This window comes from Typopeltis vanoorti, chromosome 1, assembly GCF_054136105.1.
Source record: "Typopeltis vanoorti isolate ZY-2024b chromosome 1, IOZ_Tvanoo_1.0, whole genome shotgun sequence".
NCBI classification, from domain to species: domain Eukaryota; kingdom Metazoa; phylum Arthropoda; class Arachnida; order Uropygi; family Thelyphonidae; genus Typopeltis; species Typopeltis vanoorti.
The window spans coordinates 163187795-163205489 of record NC_143549.1 but is presented as its reverse complement, the minus strand read 5'-3'; the positions used below and the strand labels follow the sequence as shown (position 1 = coordinate 163205489).

Below are 17695 nucleotides of genomic sequence, written 5' to 3'. Positions count from 1 at the left end.
GCTTTCGCAATTTCCATTCTGTGTTCTAGATATGTTATGGTAGACAAACATTTTGTCTTGTGCAGGAGGAAACTGTTCCAAATAACAAAATCCGATATATGTCCAAACACTTTTTTGTAATATTTTTTATGCTGTTTCTTCATTACAGAGTAGAATAATAGCTGCTGAAGGTGAAGGCTCCAACGTTTCTGCATTGTACGAAGTTTCCTTTGCTTACCCTGAATGTTACTGCTGCTTGCCATCTCATAAATGAATTGTGTCTTGGATATACTTACTAATTATTCCTTTCTGCTAATGGAGATTACTAACCCACCCCCACTGAGAAGCAGAACAATAGAACATGCAGCACACTAAAGAGCCTCAAGCAATATCTGAATATTTTACAGGCAGAAATTACTTGTTTGGTTTTTCCATCTTTCTTTATTCTGATATTGCATTTGAAGGATGAGAGTGATTTTAAATATTAATTTCGCCTATAACTGAATATCACATAATTTCCTGATTTATAATTATCATGAATAATATGTATATTTTCTGATTTATAATTTGCTAATTTATAATAATCACCACATAGTTTCTGTATAGAAAAATTAAAGTTATGTGGAGCAATTACTAGAGAGAATTAACGAATTAAAAAAAACTGCACTTACGTTTCATAACAGTTTTTGGGTGTGTGATAGTGATGCAACGGGGGTGGGGGGGGTTAAACTATCAAAGGCGAAATGAAGTTCAATTCTATTGTAAAAATATGGAAATGAAATTTCACATCTGATAAACATATTTTGAATGATAAAATATAAGCAAATGTATCGCTTACTTTAAAAATTCGAGTATAACCTGAATTATACAGAAAATATATACATAAAAATTTAAATCATAACTGTTAATTTCATTTTGTAATGACTAATTATGCAAGGAAACCAAGAAAGTGAAAGTACAAAGAACAGTCGAGTATTATTATTATTATTTGTGACACCTCTAAAGAAAAAAAATTAGTGATATGATTAAAGAATTTCATGTTATTCTCTATAAAGCAAAGTTACTTAAGCTTGTCCTAAAGGAAATCTGTGAAGTATTATTCGATTTCGATGATTTGGAACAACAATAAAAATAATATAATATGGAACATCAGCAGCCAGTTTTCTTTTCATTTCTTTTTTTTAAAATAATATTTCAAATAATTATCGAGAATTAATTTCTTTGAGAACAAATTAAATGTTTTGTCGAGTAAGCAATTAGAAAAAAAATTAGTGCAAAAAAATTAAGAATAAAATTAGTTCTCCAAGGTAAGGCTACATTTAAGTGAAGAAATAATGCAAGGATCTTTATTTTGTCCAGACATTAAAATTGGATTGTATAATAAAAAGAGAAAACTAAAAAAATATAAATAATTTCTCTATTTTTAGTGTATCCAATATAACTAAGATCCAGTTACCCAGCATAGAACAAGGAAGTGTGTTTCTTGTTATATGGCAACTGAGAGGCAGCTACAAATGTAAGATAATCCGATTAACCGTTTTCTTCAGCTTGAGGGTTTATCACCTTCTAATGGACATGACGGTCAAATTGCACTTCATATCCCTGTCCTTTCAACAGGTGGGCTGAATCATATCCAGATTTAGCTGGACGTCTATAGACGTCCTGGCCGTTTGGGAGGTTAAATACAGATCTTTGTTATATTCCCATGATTTCTCCACTATTTGTCGTACCGTGAAGATCTGATCCTGACAGCCTCTATTTGACCTGAATCCAGCTTGTTCTTCACCAAGCTTTTCTTCCACAATTCTTCTCAACCGTTTCTCAAGTATACTTGCATATATATCTTACCAGGAACACTCAGTAGAGATATACCTCTGTAATTCTCGCATTCAGTTTTATTTCCCTTTTTATATACGGGTACTATGAGAGCTCTACTCCAATCGTCTGGAATTCATCCCTCTGTCCAGGCATTCTGAACTATGCAGTGCAGCCACTATAAGACTTTTATACCACCATACTTCAGCATTTCTGGTCGAATATCATCTACTCCTGCTGCCTTTCCACATTTCAAGCCTTTGATGGCTTTTCTATTTCAAGTATGGATATGTATTCCTGACTGCATGCCTGGTCAGTGTTTTTTATCACTGTGCTGTCATCACTGCTTGTTCCATTTAGCAAATTTTTAAAGTAATTACTCCATACTTCAAGGATATCTTTTTTCTCCCGTTTTCAGGTCACCTTTATCATCTCTAACTCCTTTTACAGCACTCTTTCCTCCATTCCTAAGCTTCTTCAACAACCTCCAGAATATTTTGCCACCTTCTTGATATATTTATTTTCTATGTTCTTGCCGAAGTCCTCCCATGCCTTTTGTTTAGCTAGTTTTACACAATGTTTCGCTTTCTTACATTTGTCTCTGTATTCTCTAAGAGCAAAAGCTGACTTATTTGCCAGGAACTTTTGATATGCTTCCTTCTTTTCCTTCGCTGCCTCTTTAACTTCCTATGTCCACCATGTAGTTCTAATTTTTCTATCCTTGCAGACAACTTCACCACATGCCACTCTAGCTGAATCAGTCAGGGTTGATTGCTTCAAGGCTTGCCACTGAATCTCCAAGGTTTGGTTCCTGTTCTCAAACACTTTCATTTTTCCTTCAATAATCTTTGTATATTTTAGTCTATGGTTCACATCTGAGAGCTGCTCAACTTTTATTCGCTTTAAAACTTTCTTACATGTTATTCTTTTCAATATGAAATTCAATTTTATCCTGCTCAAGATTAAATAGTGATCACTTCCAATTTCAAATCCTCTGTACACTCTGGTGTCCTGCACCAGGGAGAAAACATCACTATCAACAATAACATTGTCGATGAGACTTTTCTTATTCCTTGCCTCTTCTCTCCATGTGAAATTGTGCACATTTTTATGTTGGAACACCGTGTTAGTAATAACCAGTCCATGTCCTAAGCAGAAATCCAACAGGTATTTCCATTATTATTAGCTTTGCTCTTTTCTCCAAATTTTCCCGAAACATTTTTGTGTGTGTGACAATCACTTCCTACTCTGCTATTTAGATCCCCAACAAGGGCCAACTTTTCCTTTTTCATTGTTTCAATAGCTTTCTCTAGAGCCTCAAAAAATTCCTCCACTTCTACCTTAGTAGAACCTTCTGTGGGACCATAGACACAAATAAGTCTCATTGTCCAGTTCCCCATTCTGATATTTTCCCAAATCACTCTACTTGACACTGCCTGCCATTGAAGATCAGCCTCGTATTTTGTGTTGAATACTATGGCTACTGCTTCTTTTCCTTGATTGTCATTGCCTGAATATAACATTTTGTATTTATTGCTCAGAAAGATCTCACCAGTTTTTGTCTTTTTTGTTTCAGTCACCCCTATTATGTTGATCTGGTACTTATCTCTAATTCCTCCGCTAGCTCCATTTCTTTGCCCTTCAAGCTTCTTATGTTGATAGTGCCGATCTTTAACTCTGGTGATGTTGATTTCGCGTGTGTTTTCAGATTTGTTCCAGTAGCTGACTTTTTGCTGTCGCCCTGGTTCTCTGGCGAAAATAACAGGGGCCTTGTTTAACCGGGCGACACTCCAACCCAGCTAATTTCACATTATGGGTAAATACCAAGAATAGTGATTGGAGCTTGCTCCACCCTTACTATGAGTTGTCTCAGTTTGCACTACCAAATAGGTCAGGTGCTGCACTATCTAGGTATTTGCTTATGCCTGGAATCACCGAACTTTATATAGTTTCTATATTCGGCATGAAACTCTTTGAGTTTCTTATTCGGCTAAGACACAATATGGGATGTAATATCCCTTCACTTAAAAAAAAAAATGGATATTAAAGATTTTACATTGATTCTAAAAACTGAAATGTTTTTCCCAATTGTTACTGAGTCATATGACATCACTGGTTCTGTATCTGAAAGTGTTTCAGAACCACTCAGAAATCAGTAAACTTACTATTATAGTTAACAAGGGTTGAACTTTTGCATTATATTTTGATAGTTTTCTATGCTCTCATAGCATTGAGTGCATAGGCTTTATTTGCTCATTCACATTATAAGGGATTTATTTAAACATAACCCTTCTCCCCTCCTTTTTTTTTTGACATTTCCCCTTCTTGATCACCTTCTAAACTCAGGTCCTAACACTAAACCGTGGCATTTTCCTAAATCACCTGGCTCTGAAGAAAAAGTGTTCTCTCTGAACTACTTTATCATTTTGGAGACTTGATGGATTGTATACAGCACTCAGAAAGGATTAAAACAGAATTTAACACTTCCTATATTTCGTCTGTCACTGAGACATCTTCAGAGATTACAAAAAAATTAATGTAACATATACACAAATACCACATAATACCAAGCCCCAACTACGTAGGTGACTCTCACACGCATTCTTAATGACTTTATTTACATGTCAGTCAGTTTCCTGTATGTCTTGCTATGTAATCATCAATACCTTTTTGTGGTTTTAATAAACTTTTTGTGTTGGCCTGGACACTGAAAGTAACAATATCTATTCTTCTGCAGAAATATTTTACAGAAGTTCTGCAGAATGCTGTCAAAAGCTTTGCTGAAGTCCAAATAAAGGACACTGTAGCTGTTACCTGATCTGTTTCTTATTGACTTTATTAAAAAAAAAAAAAAAAAAAAAAAAAAAAAAAAAGATTATCATATTCTCTTAATGAAACCATCTACAGTATGTCCTACTCATGTGATACTTTTGGGGATATCAAATACAATTCCTAATTAATTTTTCCATCACCTTCTCCATAGCACTATGACACTGATATTACAAACTGATCTGAAATTCTCCATTTCTGTGTGAATATCCTCTCCTTTTATGAGAAATAACCCTTGCGAGCTTTCAATTAGAAGTACTATTCCAAAGCTGAGTGACTAAGAATTTAATTGAAAGTGGAATGTTTAGCAGTAACACATAGATGTCATTATTCATGTATTTAGAAGATTTTCACGTTGGAAACTAAAAGTAACAGAACTCTGTGTATTAAATTAGCCTATGTGAAACTTACCTATTACTTGATGTTATTATTTTATTTATTTTTTCTTGCCAGTCAGGCCATGGTTAATTCTCAGCTAAATTTGGTGTTCTGTGACATACATACTTTAGTGAGTTAATATAGATTATGTTCTTGCATGTATTTGCATATGTACAACTGTGAAGATCAGAACATGAAATTATTATTCAGACAGTGTAATGGTCTCATAAGTTTCATAGTTTTACTGAATACTTTAATAGTGACGGGAAAGGGGTGCTTATGTTCTATCTCCCCCCCCCCTGCCATTTCTAAGACTGCTTTATAAATCTACCACACAAAAAAGTAATTAAGCTTACTTAATTATATTTTAATAGGTTACCTTAATATTCAGGTTGTATTTATTACAATCTATTTTTTTAATTCCCACTTAAGAAATCATGGTGCATGTTACTTTGTTATATAAGTCTTATCTCATTCTAGCTTTATTTTATTTTCTCACATGGAATTTTATATTCACATAATATATTAATATTTTTCAATCTGGAAATGTAATAAATTTTTATTAATTAAAAAAAGTATGGTAAGCACATGATATGAATATTTTGTATTAAATGAATTAAAAATTATCTGTTTGTGTTAGGTTTCACAGTCCTGGAGGAAATGTTGGTGTTGCAGCAGCTCAGAAAGATTTTGAATTTGCTTGTGACGAACTCCTTCGCATACAAGAAGCAAGGTTAGTATTCTAATTTTTGACTCGGGCAGTTCATTTACTCTATGTTGAAATTCTTCTTAGAGGGACAAGAATTTAATAATAATTTGTATGGATCAATGAAACACTGCAGGGAATAAGTAGTTATCACGAAATTCTTGCAAGCTAGATTGGCTAAGTGGATAGTGCTTCTACTCTTCAGTCAATAGGCGTGGATCAGATCACACTGCATACATACCCCTTGTAATAGATTAATTTCATAGCTTTGTATGAATCGCCACCCTATTACTGATACACAAAATATGAAAAGGTTCCATGGTTGGTCTCCATAGCAAGATTTCTGAACTGTGTTACCCCTGGGATATATGATCCATAGTAATTATATACAATAAATATCTTCATTGGTGAGATTCACATGAAATAACAGTAGAGGAAGAATGTTGGGTTTAAGACTTGATAAAAATCTTTGAAGTAGTATAAGAATATGGTATATAGTATTCTCATGGTTAATATTTGGCATAAGACTATCTTATCCTAAAATTATGGTTACGAAAACCAAACTGGGTAGGTCATGGGTTCCAAGGACCTTTATGTACTTCTGATTATTATTACATTAGATGTTTGATATTGAATAATCGTAAAATTGTTATACGATTCTATCTAGTATCATAATTTTGTAGAAATTAGCCAAACTCTACATATGTCTGAAGGTTACCTTAAAAGAATCAATTTTTTAATCTCTGCTTAATTGTTAGCTGTAATGTTGTACTTTACTTTTGTAAAGTACAACATGAAACAGTTTTAGTTCTGCTTCTTCCAGATGAATCTGTATATAATACTATATTCCAGCTTTTTTGAGGAAAGGCATTTGTTGTGAAAAATGACTGAGATAGTTTGGTCTAGCAGCAGGACTCCATATTGAGTCCCTTCTATGGAATTGAGGACTTAGGAGACTGCTGGCCACTCGATTCAGTTAATATCTTTGGTCTCCAGAAGTACGTAAATTGCAAGATGTCTTGCCACAGTTTGTTGAGATATCCACGTACACGTGCTTGACTTGCAAACTCACCTTCCATGGTGCATCAATTACATTTTGCTGTTATAACCAAAAATCTGTCTTCGTGCTCCATGGTAGCAGAAGAGCAACCTCTCAGTAAAGGTCTGGAACACATTCCGTTGGTTTGAAAAGCTGCCCAAAGTATTGGATACAATGCTATGTGATTAATTAGAAGAAACACACGTATAAACCACAGTGAAAATTATTTAATTGTAAATATTGTAAATATTTTTAAATAATGAAACGCACCACAGGTTTCGTTATTTAAAAAAATGCTATGTGAGATTCCAAACTCTGGGAATATCAATAATTCTGCGGCTTTCTTCAAGCATTCCAATAATTCTTCCCCACGGGAATTCGTCTAGATGATCTTTTTGAGACATTACAAGGCATCCAAGTTTGCAACTTTATTCCTTCAGGAAAAGAGCTTCCTTTACATGCAATTCGTTTAGCACAGCCTTTTGCCTTTTATCCTGTTGAGTGCTACTACGTGACCCCTACTCTAAATCATCTGTTATACAAATTGCCACAAACTGATTCGTCTGAATTTGTAATCTTCAGGAATAGTGTTCATCCTTAGGTTTAGGAAAGCAGTGTGTTAACATATTTTTAAGTCATACTTTTGATTTTAAAAGTTTGTGTGTGTTTGGAGGGGGTGAGAAGAACAACTTGTTCGAAAAGACCCCATGTAAAAATTTTCTGTTGATGAGAAGAGTGAATAGCTATACTCTCCTTCTGCAGAAAAAAAAAATGTGTGTATATATATATATATATATATATATATGTTATTATTATTGAAATTAGGATTTACTCAGGATGTATACATTTATAAAATTAATTTAACTGACTAGAACCCGAAAAAGTATAACAAAAACCTTTAATAAATCACGACTAGTTTCATCGGTGCTCCGACTTCTTCAGGTGAGAAAGAGAAAACATAAGACTTTTAAAAATAACAAGGTAAAAAACATGGACTTTCCAGCTTAATAAAAAGAAGTAGAATAGTAACAGTCATATTTGAATAGGTGACCGCGTGCTACCATTGGCATGAGTTGAATGTGTGCGACAGCTAATTTTAGAGCACCAGTACTGGATTACTGCACTATGGAAATCAGGCAAATTGTAGCTTAGATTGTTGTTCAAGTGTGAAGGGTCCAGAACTATTTCTTTTGATTCGATAATTCTTCTTTCAAATTCATCCTTGCATATATATAAATTAGTAGTGCGTTCCCAATCAACTTGGAGGTGTTACATAATAATAATATATTATTATGTGACACCTCTAAGGAGTCCAAAGACTCATCGAGGGAGAGTGTGCCAACAGCATTGAACGAATCTAATCCCTTCCAACTACTAACCATGCTCAAACTTGCTTAACTTTTTGCTGAGCCATTAGTAGCAGAGGCTCTACCAATCAACCAACATACTTTTTCAGATAAAATTTGGTTGCAAGACATTGGATGTGGATAGTAGAATCTATTGGAAATTTGTTTTCTCATATTAGAATCATGAGATATTAAGAGAATGACATCAGAATGGATCAAAATGTTTTCAGTGCTGTTTGGTCTTACTAGGAGAGGATGGGGGGAACCCACTAACTCATTACTACCAGATTCTTGGTGATAGGGAAGGCTGTCTGTACTGCCTATGGATGGAGTGGTATGTTTTGTTTTTCCTGTGTACTTTAGGTAAACTGTTTATTCTTTGGTGCAAGAATAACTTTTTAGGTATATCCATTAGCCAGAACTTAATTTATTGAGTAAATCAATAGCTTTTGTGCATTTAGTAGTGTCATAGTTAGTGACTATCTGAGTTGGTGTTTGCTACTAATTTTTTTTTTTAGGTATCAGTTTCAATCTAATGTAACTTGTATTCCCTTCACCAGCTTTAGTATATCCTGTATATATATATATTTTGCCCAGCTATGGGCACCAGGGTTTCTTCGTGATGGGGAGGAAGTGGAGAGGGTCCAGAGACGAGTGACCAAGATGATAGCAGGTCTGTGGAATGAACCTTATGAGAATAGGTTGAAGATTTGTGGGTTGCAGAAATTGGACAATAGGCGAAGGAGGGGTGATATGATTGAGACATTCAAATTACTGAAGGGTTTTTATAAGATTGATCCAGAAGATATTTTTGAAAATATGACTGGTGGTGGGAGGACTAGGGGCCATGCATGGAAGCTGGGCAAGAGCATGGTTGACAAGGGTGTTAGAGCTAGGTTCTTTACTTGGAGAGTGGTAAATGAGTGGAATAAGCTTCCAGAGTCTGTTGTGGGTGCTACAACCGTGAATGAGTTCAAGGCAAGGTATGATAGATACTGTGTGAATGTTGAATAGTTGTTCTTGACATGATGTTAGGGCCTCCCTCGATGAGTCTGTCGACTCCTTGGAGTTTCCCGGAACAATAATAATAATAATATCCTTGCTTCAATAATGGGTAAGTGGAGGCCTAGCAAATATACTGTTTCAACGTAATTTTATTTGCCACAATCACTGGAATGCATTCAAACTTCTGTTTGATATAACAAATCATGTCTAAAGTATTTAGAGATTTATTAGATAATTTAGGTGATAATCAAAAATTTTAATTTATTTAACTATCACAGGCTTCCTTAACACATTCATGCTGGGCATCATCCATACATGTGGACACTGTCCATGGGAAATTTATTTACAGTATATGTATGTTGCTTCCTCTTTGGGCATACACATTTTCACAAAGTTTATATGGCATGTTAGTTGCAACTTTTTTCCATTTTATTAAATTATGAACAGTAAACTGTCTTAATGAGGTCAAATGCGATTCGAAATGATATCAGGTTATATGCGTATACATTTTTATTTTTTTTGTAAAATAAAAAATTATTTTCTTGCATGCATGCAGCATAGTGATTGTGTGTGTGGGGGGGGGGGGGGGGGCATTTTTCATTATGAAATGTTATTTCAGTTGTTTTTAATTACAGCAATTGTTGGTAAATATAGTACACTGTATTTAGTGACTTTGGCTGGACTATATCTGTTCTTTCTGAAGACTGAAAGGAAAATGTTCCTACAGCATGAAACAATAGTTTTATTGTATCACTGTATTTAGTGATAAAATAAAACTATTGCTTCATGCTGGGAACATTTTCCTTTCAGTCTTCAGAAAGAACAGATATAGTCCAGCCAAAGTTTCCAGATTATATAACGCTTGTCCATGAGTACTAATGTACAATACAATAAATAACAGCTATTACAGTAATTATTCAAAGAAAAATTAATTTAAAAAAGTTACTTATTTAGTAACTTTTAGAATAGTTTCATGATATTTAGTTCTTATTTTAGAATACAGGAAGAAGTTGCAGAGACTAAAGAAAAAACACGAAAAAAAATGCTTGAGCAGTTGGAAGATTTGGGACAAGAAATTGAACTTGAAATAACTGCTTACAAACAGTTAGAGGAGTCTAATGTGGAGAATATTTTGGTGAGTTTGGAAGGATTTTTTTTATTTTAATTTCCATGCAACACTTTTAGAATATGACAGCATTTGAAATAAAGATCAAATCGAATTTCTTCTTCTGTGGTGAAAAGTATTTTATCTGTTCATTTATTCAGTGTAGTGGTAGTTATAACTGTTTATTATGTAATATGATTAAAAAAAAATTAAATTGTAGTTTTTTTCTTAAATTTATCGTATTCTCTGGTGTCTGCTTTTGTTGACTTGATAATACAGAGTTATTCAAAAAAATTGCAGACTTAGTGTTATTTGCAGATTTTTAAACATGATGATAATGATGCCATCAAATTCTTTCCTTCAGGATTTCAGCTTGAGTTTTAGAAAAAAAGAAATGTTGCCACCAGATCGGGAAATACAGATGTGTCAGTTTTTGTCAAAAATTTCTGCATCAACAGAGCAGAGTGAGTGAGTGCTTGTTAATGTAATGTAACTGTATGTTACATCTGAGGCCATTTTGGCTATATCTATGTGGAAACTGCAGAACATCTACATAGAAATATTGCTTTGAATCAATCAATGGAAATGAATTTGTTATACACAATTTCATGAATGTTAAGGAAAAGCAAATTTGAACTTGGTAAAGCAAATGTTTGAGTATTTCTCATTATTTCCTCCTTGAAAGCATGTTTAAATATCTTCGAAGGATTCTGTGGCATTTCTCAGTTTGAAGCAGAACTTGAGGTTCAAGTGTGTTACTGTGAAATCTTGTGGAGAGGAAGTTGTGTTGTGAGAGAGAGAGTTGAGGATGTCTCACACTCTCTCTCTCTCACACACACAAAGTTCTGTGTGTGAGAGAGAGAGTGAGATCTGACATTCCATGTGAGAAAATATGTGAGAATGAGATCTGACATTCCGTGTCAAAGCATAGATTCAGCCCATTCCAAAAAAAGAGGTGATAAAATTGTTATTAAGCTACAATTTCATTGCCCTCACTTTAGTTCTCAAAAAAATGTGTCCTTCGAAATGCACCTTCTTCATTACCGGCAAGCTTTCCTATTAATTAGTTACCACCAATGTGAATTCTGATGCTTACATCAGCTCCACCGGCCATTACTCCATCTTTGGCTTATAGAAAAGTTGAACAAAACTATTGACTGCTCTTGTTATTTCCAGGGCATCTGATTATGATCTGATAGAGGCCTACTCACCAGCCGTTTATGATCTGCCTTCTAACCTTTATAATTGGGTCACCAATTTCCCTACTATTTATTCACTACATTATAGCAGAAGGTTTCCTTTCCTCAAAAATTTCCAACTATAATGAGATATCTCAGTGCTCTGTACCTTTGCCATTGCTTTTCTCTTATACATAAATGAATATCTCACCTGGAACAAATTCTAACCATATAGTGGTGTCAGATTAGATTGTGTACTACAAATATTATATATAATCATTTCAATCTTTAAAACTTCCCATTACTGTTGTCATATCCCCACATGCTACGAGTGCACAGAGGTCTGACATATGTCAGTTTTGCAGGCTGAAGTTAACTCTGTGAGAATGGCCAGTCCTCAGCAGAGCGCCAACAGCATCAAACGATTTTTCCCTTCCAAGTACTAACCGTGCTCAGACTTGCTTAACTTTTTGTGTGATCTATTAGTAGCAGAGACTCTACCAATCAACCAACCTTTGCAACCCTTCCATTACTAATCCCTTAAATCTACATCTGGCACAAAAACTTCGCACCTGTAGTCTCTTCGATGGTCCAAAAACATTGGTCTTTTCCATTTGATACTTCTCTTCATCTGTATAATTGCTAATGCTGAATAAATCTCAAATTTGCCCAATCTTGGAACATACTGCTCACATTGAGGATGTTACAATCAAAAAGTTACAAAATGCTTGATGCTTTCCATAAAAGAGAGAAAGGGACAGAATTAATTGATGATCCCTCTCTCATACAGATTGACTTTAATCACATTCTTGTTGATGTTCCTGTTTTTGCAGCTACATGTGCTGATTAATGCTCATGTTAGATGTTTAAAAAAACAGAAAGAATAAATTAAATAATAGGTTAAATGCTTTCAATAATTTGTCTTAGTCACAGATTTATGTTCAAAGAGTGCAATATAAATTGCAATATATACATAAGTGATACTGAGACAAATGAAACTTAATAGACTAGAATCTTAGCTAAGATGTGTCTTCTATCCTTCTGTGGGTACGTAGGAAGCTTTGACTGTAACATAGAATGCTTTCCCATATGCTATGAATATTTTTGCTACTCAATAGTTTAATGCATAAGTTTGCAGTATTGGTGTAATCCCTTTATTCGTGACCAGTAACTCTTCTATCCTGCAGTTATTCTGAAAATGTAAAATCTGCTTTTATGTGAAGACAGATCGTTACATGTATAATTAGAAATATTTCATAATTCACACCTAGGAGCTGAATTCTCAAAATCTTTGTCAGTCTCGGGTATCTCTTTAGTGCACAGCACAATGAAATGCTACAGAGCAGTGCCACTATAACTTCTGAGGTTTGAGTGGCACTACAATAATGATTTTTTTTTTAATATTATTATTATGTGACACCTCCAGGGAGTCCAAAGACTCATCGAGGGAGAGTGCCATAGAGCCCTTTCCAACTACTAACTGTGCTCAAACTTGCTTACCTTTTTGTGAGCCATTAGCAGCAGAGGTTCTACCAATCGACCAACCTTTGCTGGCAATATAAGTATATATATAAAAGTTCATTTTATTTTAGCTGCTTTTTTACTTATTTGATTACTACAAGTGAAAAATATAAGGAATGTGAAAACATCACTTGATGAGAAAATGGAAAATAAAAACTTTTTTTATTTTGTATGTGCATAAACTTTGCATGTGAAGTATCTTCATGACGGCTACTTACATACAGAAGCTATTAACTTGACATCATTTGCCTCAATTCTCATTATTCTCAAAAACATTATGAGAAGGGCCTCTACCCTTACCAGTTTCAACTTTTGTTGAGATCTTGTCAGTGAGAGTCAGAAGATCTGCAAAGATATCAAGATTAACTTTTAACTGTTCTGGCATGATTGGATCTGTGGCCTCTTTAATCCCTTTGTCAGATTTGCTGGGTCAAGGATTATTAAGCACTTGGCTTGCCCATTATGGGCTATTTACTACTAATAAGTTCTTTTTGTTTCTTTCCAAAAAAAAGTTACCTGTTTGGTATGTTGTTTTTGGGACATTTATCCTGAAATATTTGTCTATTTTAGCCTACTGCTAGGTGGTAGACTATAGCGTACTTGGGATATTATTTGAGCCTTTGGCTTGCCTATTTTGAGCTTCTGGTAATGGGTTTAAAAAAAAAGCTTACCTGTTTAGTATTCTTTAGTGATATTCATGTTTTGCAATGGTAGACCACATGCCTATTGCAGATTAATAGTGCGAATTAATCTATTTGGTGGATTAATGGGTTAGGGTGCTTGGAAACATTTGCAAAGAAAAAATTTTGCAGCCCTTTCACATAGGAAAGTTTTGATCTCAGTGATATTGCCTTCTTGGTGAAGCTCTAAGTAACTTTTTTATGAACCATGATGCATTGAACACCGTTCTTAAACATTTGTTTGGATTATCTGTAGTTTGCTGACATTCGAATCTGCTTGTGATTACACATGTGAGCCATATATCAGGACTGTCCTGATGTATGGTTCATCCTGTTGCCTTATTCGTTTTTGAGAAATGATTAATATGAGTTGTGTGGCAAAGCTCTAGTTGCACTTCTAAGTATTTGGCTACTGGTTGTAATAGAATGAGGCATGAAACATGATCACTTCTCCTACTGGAGACACTCATCTTCTTGCGAATGCCACGGTGGCTCTCTTGTCTGCATTAACATCAATCCATTTTTTTTTTTTTTTTTTTTGACCCATTGTTCTAGTTTCAAGATAGCGTTTTGCACTTTTTTGGTTGCTAATGTAAGTAACAGGGTGCAGACTATTATCGCAGCATCATCTGCATATAGGACTGTTGAGGTGCCAACTGTGCATGGGATATTCGCTCTATAAATGGCAAGAGGTGATAGAGGGGGAGCTCTGGGGGATACCTGCTGTGATTTTGCAATCAGATGATCGAAATCTCTGCAACTTACTCAGTATTTGCAATTGCTGAGATAAAATTGGGTAAAGTTTCAGTTGTAATGGGAATTTGGCTTGTAGGAGTTTGAAAAGAAACCCATTGTGCCATATTTAATCAAATGCTTTGGCAACATCTAAAAAAATTGCACCTGTGTTCTACTTCCAGTTGAATCCTGTGTGATGTTTTCAGAACTCTGAGAACTTTTACAGTGGAATGATTCTTCCAGAATACAAATTGCTCATTTGAATGAGATTTAATTCTTTAACGACTTTTTGTAATCTAATTAGTATTACCCTCTTGCTGTTTTTCCTAGGCATGAAACAAGCTGATTGGGAAATAATTTGCAGAAGGCATGCTGCTTTTCCTGATTTTGGGATTAAGATTTCATTGGCTGAAAAGTACTGATATATTAATATTGTATTAATCATCATCATCAAATTATATCTACCCTCAAGGGGTAGATATAATTTGATGATATCTACCCTCAAGGGGTGTACAGGATATGACAGTACTACATGAAAAACTTACACCATTACTAACTTCCTATCTACAATTTTCCTCCAAATCAATCTGTTACTTCAATATCAGATCTTATATTTCTATCTTCTAAGGCACTTTTTACTGTATCGATCTGCCTATATGTTGGTCTTCCTTTGGGTCTTTTTCCTGGCAAGAACACTTGTTTTGCTAATCTTTCCTCTCCCATTCTGTTTAAGTGACCATACCCTGAGATTAGCTCTGCTAACACATTCCAGGATGCTAACAGTGTCATGTTCTTTCCTAATATTGTTGTTTTTACGCGTGGATAGGCTCGTGTTCGTCAGACATGTTGTATTAGATTTCACGGTATGATATGAACACAGATGGATAGGAAAATAACTATTTTTTAACTTGGAAGCTAATATTTCGCTGGTATTATATCCAGCATCTTCAGAGCACGCAACACAAAGGTTGTTACAAAAGCAAGACAACCACAATCTGGTGTAACAGTGGGGCTAGTATAAGTAATTGCAGCGTGCAACACAAGACTAAAGTCCTAATATGGTGCCATCTAGGTTAAAAAAAATATATTCTAGATATATTTCAGCTATTTAAATTCACAGTACAGGCAGGTTATTTTACATGGAAAGGGAAAATATACAAACAATTAGATGGGACAGCTATGGGTTCGTCCCTTTCTCCCCCACCTTAGCCAACTTCTACATAGAACATCTGGAAAAATTAGCTATCAACACAGCCACTCTCAAACCTAGTCTCTGGCTACGCCATGTTGACGATGTGTTTGCTATTTGGCCACATGGCCCAGACACATTGAATACATTTTTAGTGCATCTAAATAGCCAGCACCCTAAAATCCACTTTACAATGGAACTAGAAGCCAATGACTGCCTGCCCTTCCTGGACACACTGATCGCACGTCTTCCAGAAGGTTCCTTATCATTTTCAGTTTATAGAAAACCCACACGTACAGGGAGATACTTACACAAACAATCACACCATCACCCTTCTCAACAATATGGTATCTTAAAAACACTAACCCATAGAGCTAGAGCAATCTGTTCCAATGACATTGCTCTCACTGCTGAACTTTCTCACCTACGTCACACCTTCTTAACCAATGGTTATAATCCCCATAAGATAGACAACATACTAAATGCTACCCAGAAATCCCCTCTATCTACCACAGAAGACTACAACAAAACCATCACCATCCCATACATTAAAGGCACATCATATCTAGGGTGCTTAACAAACACCAACTACGCACAGTATTCAAACCTTATGTAAAATTAACAACTCTCATCCATTCATCTAAGGACAAAGATCTATAAAATAAAGTGCCCTGTTCTTGCCATCAAGCCTACTATGGACAGACAGGAAGAACTGTGGACATCTGCCTCAGTGAACACAAAAAATATATCCGACACTTTCACTATGAAAAGTCGGGTCTGGCAGACCATGCTTTGGATACCCCTGCACACAGGATCAATTGGAAAGAAACAAAAGTAATGCACAGAAGCTTCTACAAGTCAGAGAGGTTGTTCCTGGAATCAACAGAAGCCTTAAAACATACTCCAAATCTTAACAAGTATGGCTGTATAAATCTACCAAAGATTTGGGAGACAGTCATCCTAAGACCAAATTAATATTTATTATTTTTATTTTATTTTATTTTTCAAACTTTCTAAGACTATCATTTGGACTACTATTTCAAAACTTTGAACTTTTTAAAAAAAATTTTTTTTTAACCTAGATGGCGCCATATTAGGACTTTAGTCTTGTGTTGCACGCTGCAATTACTTATAATAGCCCCACTGTTACACCGGATTGTGGTTGTCTTGCTTTTGTAACAAACTTTGTGTTGTGTGCTCTGAAGATGCTGGATATAATACCAGCGAAATATTAGCTTCCAAGTTAATAAATAGTTATTTTCTTATCCATCTGTGTTCATATCATACTGTGAAATCTATTACAACATTGTTGTTTTTAATATGATATTGCCATTGGTGCCATCTGTTCACCCCACTAATCTTTCTCAGGACTCGTATCTGTGGTCTCTAGTCTTTGGTCAAGAGTTTTATTTCTAACCCAGCTCTCATATCCATAAGTTAAAATTGGTTTGAACACTGTCTTGTATGCAGCTAATTTAGTGTTTTGACTAATTTCTCTCTTATTCCATATAAATGTATTCATTTGACTTCCTACCATACTAGCTTTGTTGATTCTGTTGTCTATTTCCATATTTAATTTACCATCTTCACTAAAAATAGTGCCTAAGTAGCTGAAATGTTTTACTTGTTCTATAGGTTCTTAATTCAAAATGCAGTTGATATTTTCAGTGTTTCTGCCTATTTTCATTATCTTTGTCTTGTTATTTCTGACACCTTCCACCTTCATACCAAATCTATTACAAGAGTTATTCAATTTAGTCAGAGAATTTTGCAGACTTGTAGCAGATTTATTTAGAAGTATAATATCATCTGCATAGAGTAAATGATAATGAGATTATCATCTCCAATTTTGATATCAGGTCCAATACCACTTTCCTTCATAATGTGATCCATATAGATAATATTGCGTTAATTGGTGGGAGGGGGTTTACAGTCTTCGCATTGATCATTTTACAGTTTTAATATTTTTTAATATAGTCTTAATATTTTTTTAAGTGCATATCAAACTTCCTATGCAATATTGCATTAATAATAGCAGCAATGTGCAGTACAACTTTATGGTATTTTTTTTAGATGTTGGATGATTTTATTAGATATCCCATCTGGGCCTGGTGCTTTAATATTTTAAGTTTGACATTTTTAAATTTACAATTGTACCTAATCAGTAGATGTTGATTGGATGGAGTTGAT

General features: G+C 34.7%; 1 protein-coding gene across 7 annotated transcripts in view; it reads left to right on the top strand.

Moving 5' to 3' along the window:
- Window positions 1-17695, top strand: part of LOC150110591 (kinesin-like protein KIF14) — a 716770-nt gene that overhangs the window by 324147 nt on the left and 374928 nt on the right. For all 7 annotated transcript variants that reach the window (XM_090399877.1, XM_090399854.1, XM_090399845.1 and 4 more), the window contains 2 exons: window positions 5642-5734; window positions 10094-10232. In XM_090399877.1, coding sequence (XP_090256003.1) covers window positions 5642-5734; window positions 10094-10232 — 232 coding nt within the window. The remainder of the gene's footprint in view (window positions 1-5641; window positions 5735-10093; window positions 10233-17695) is intronic.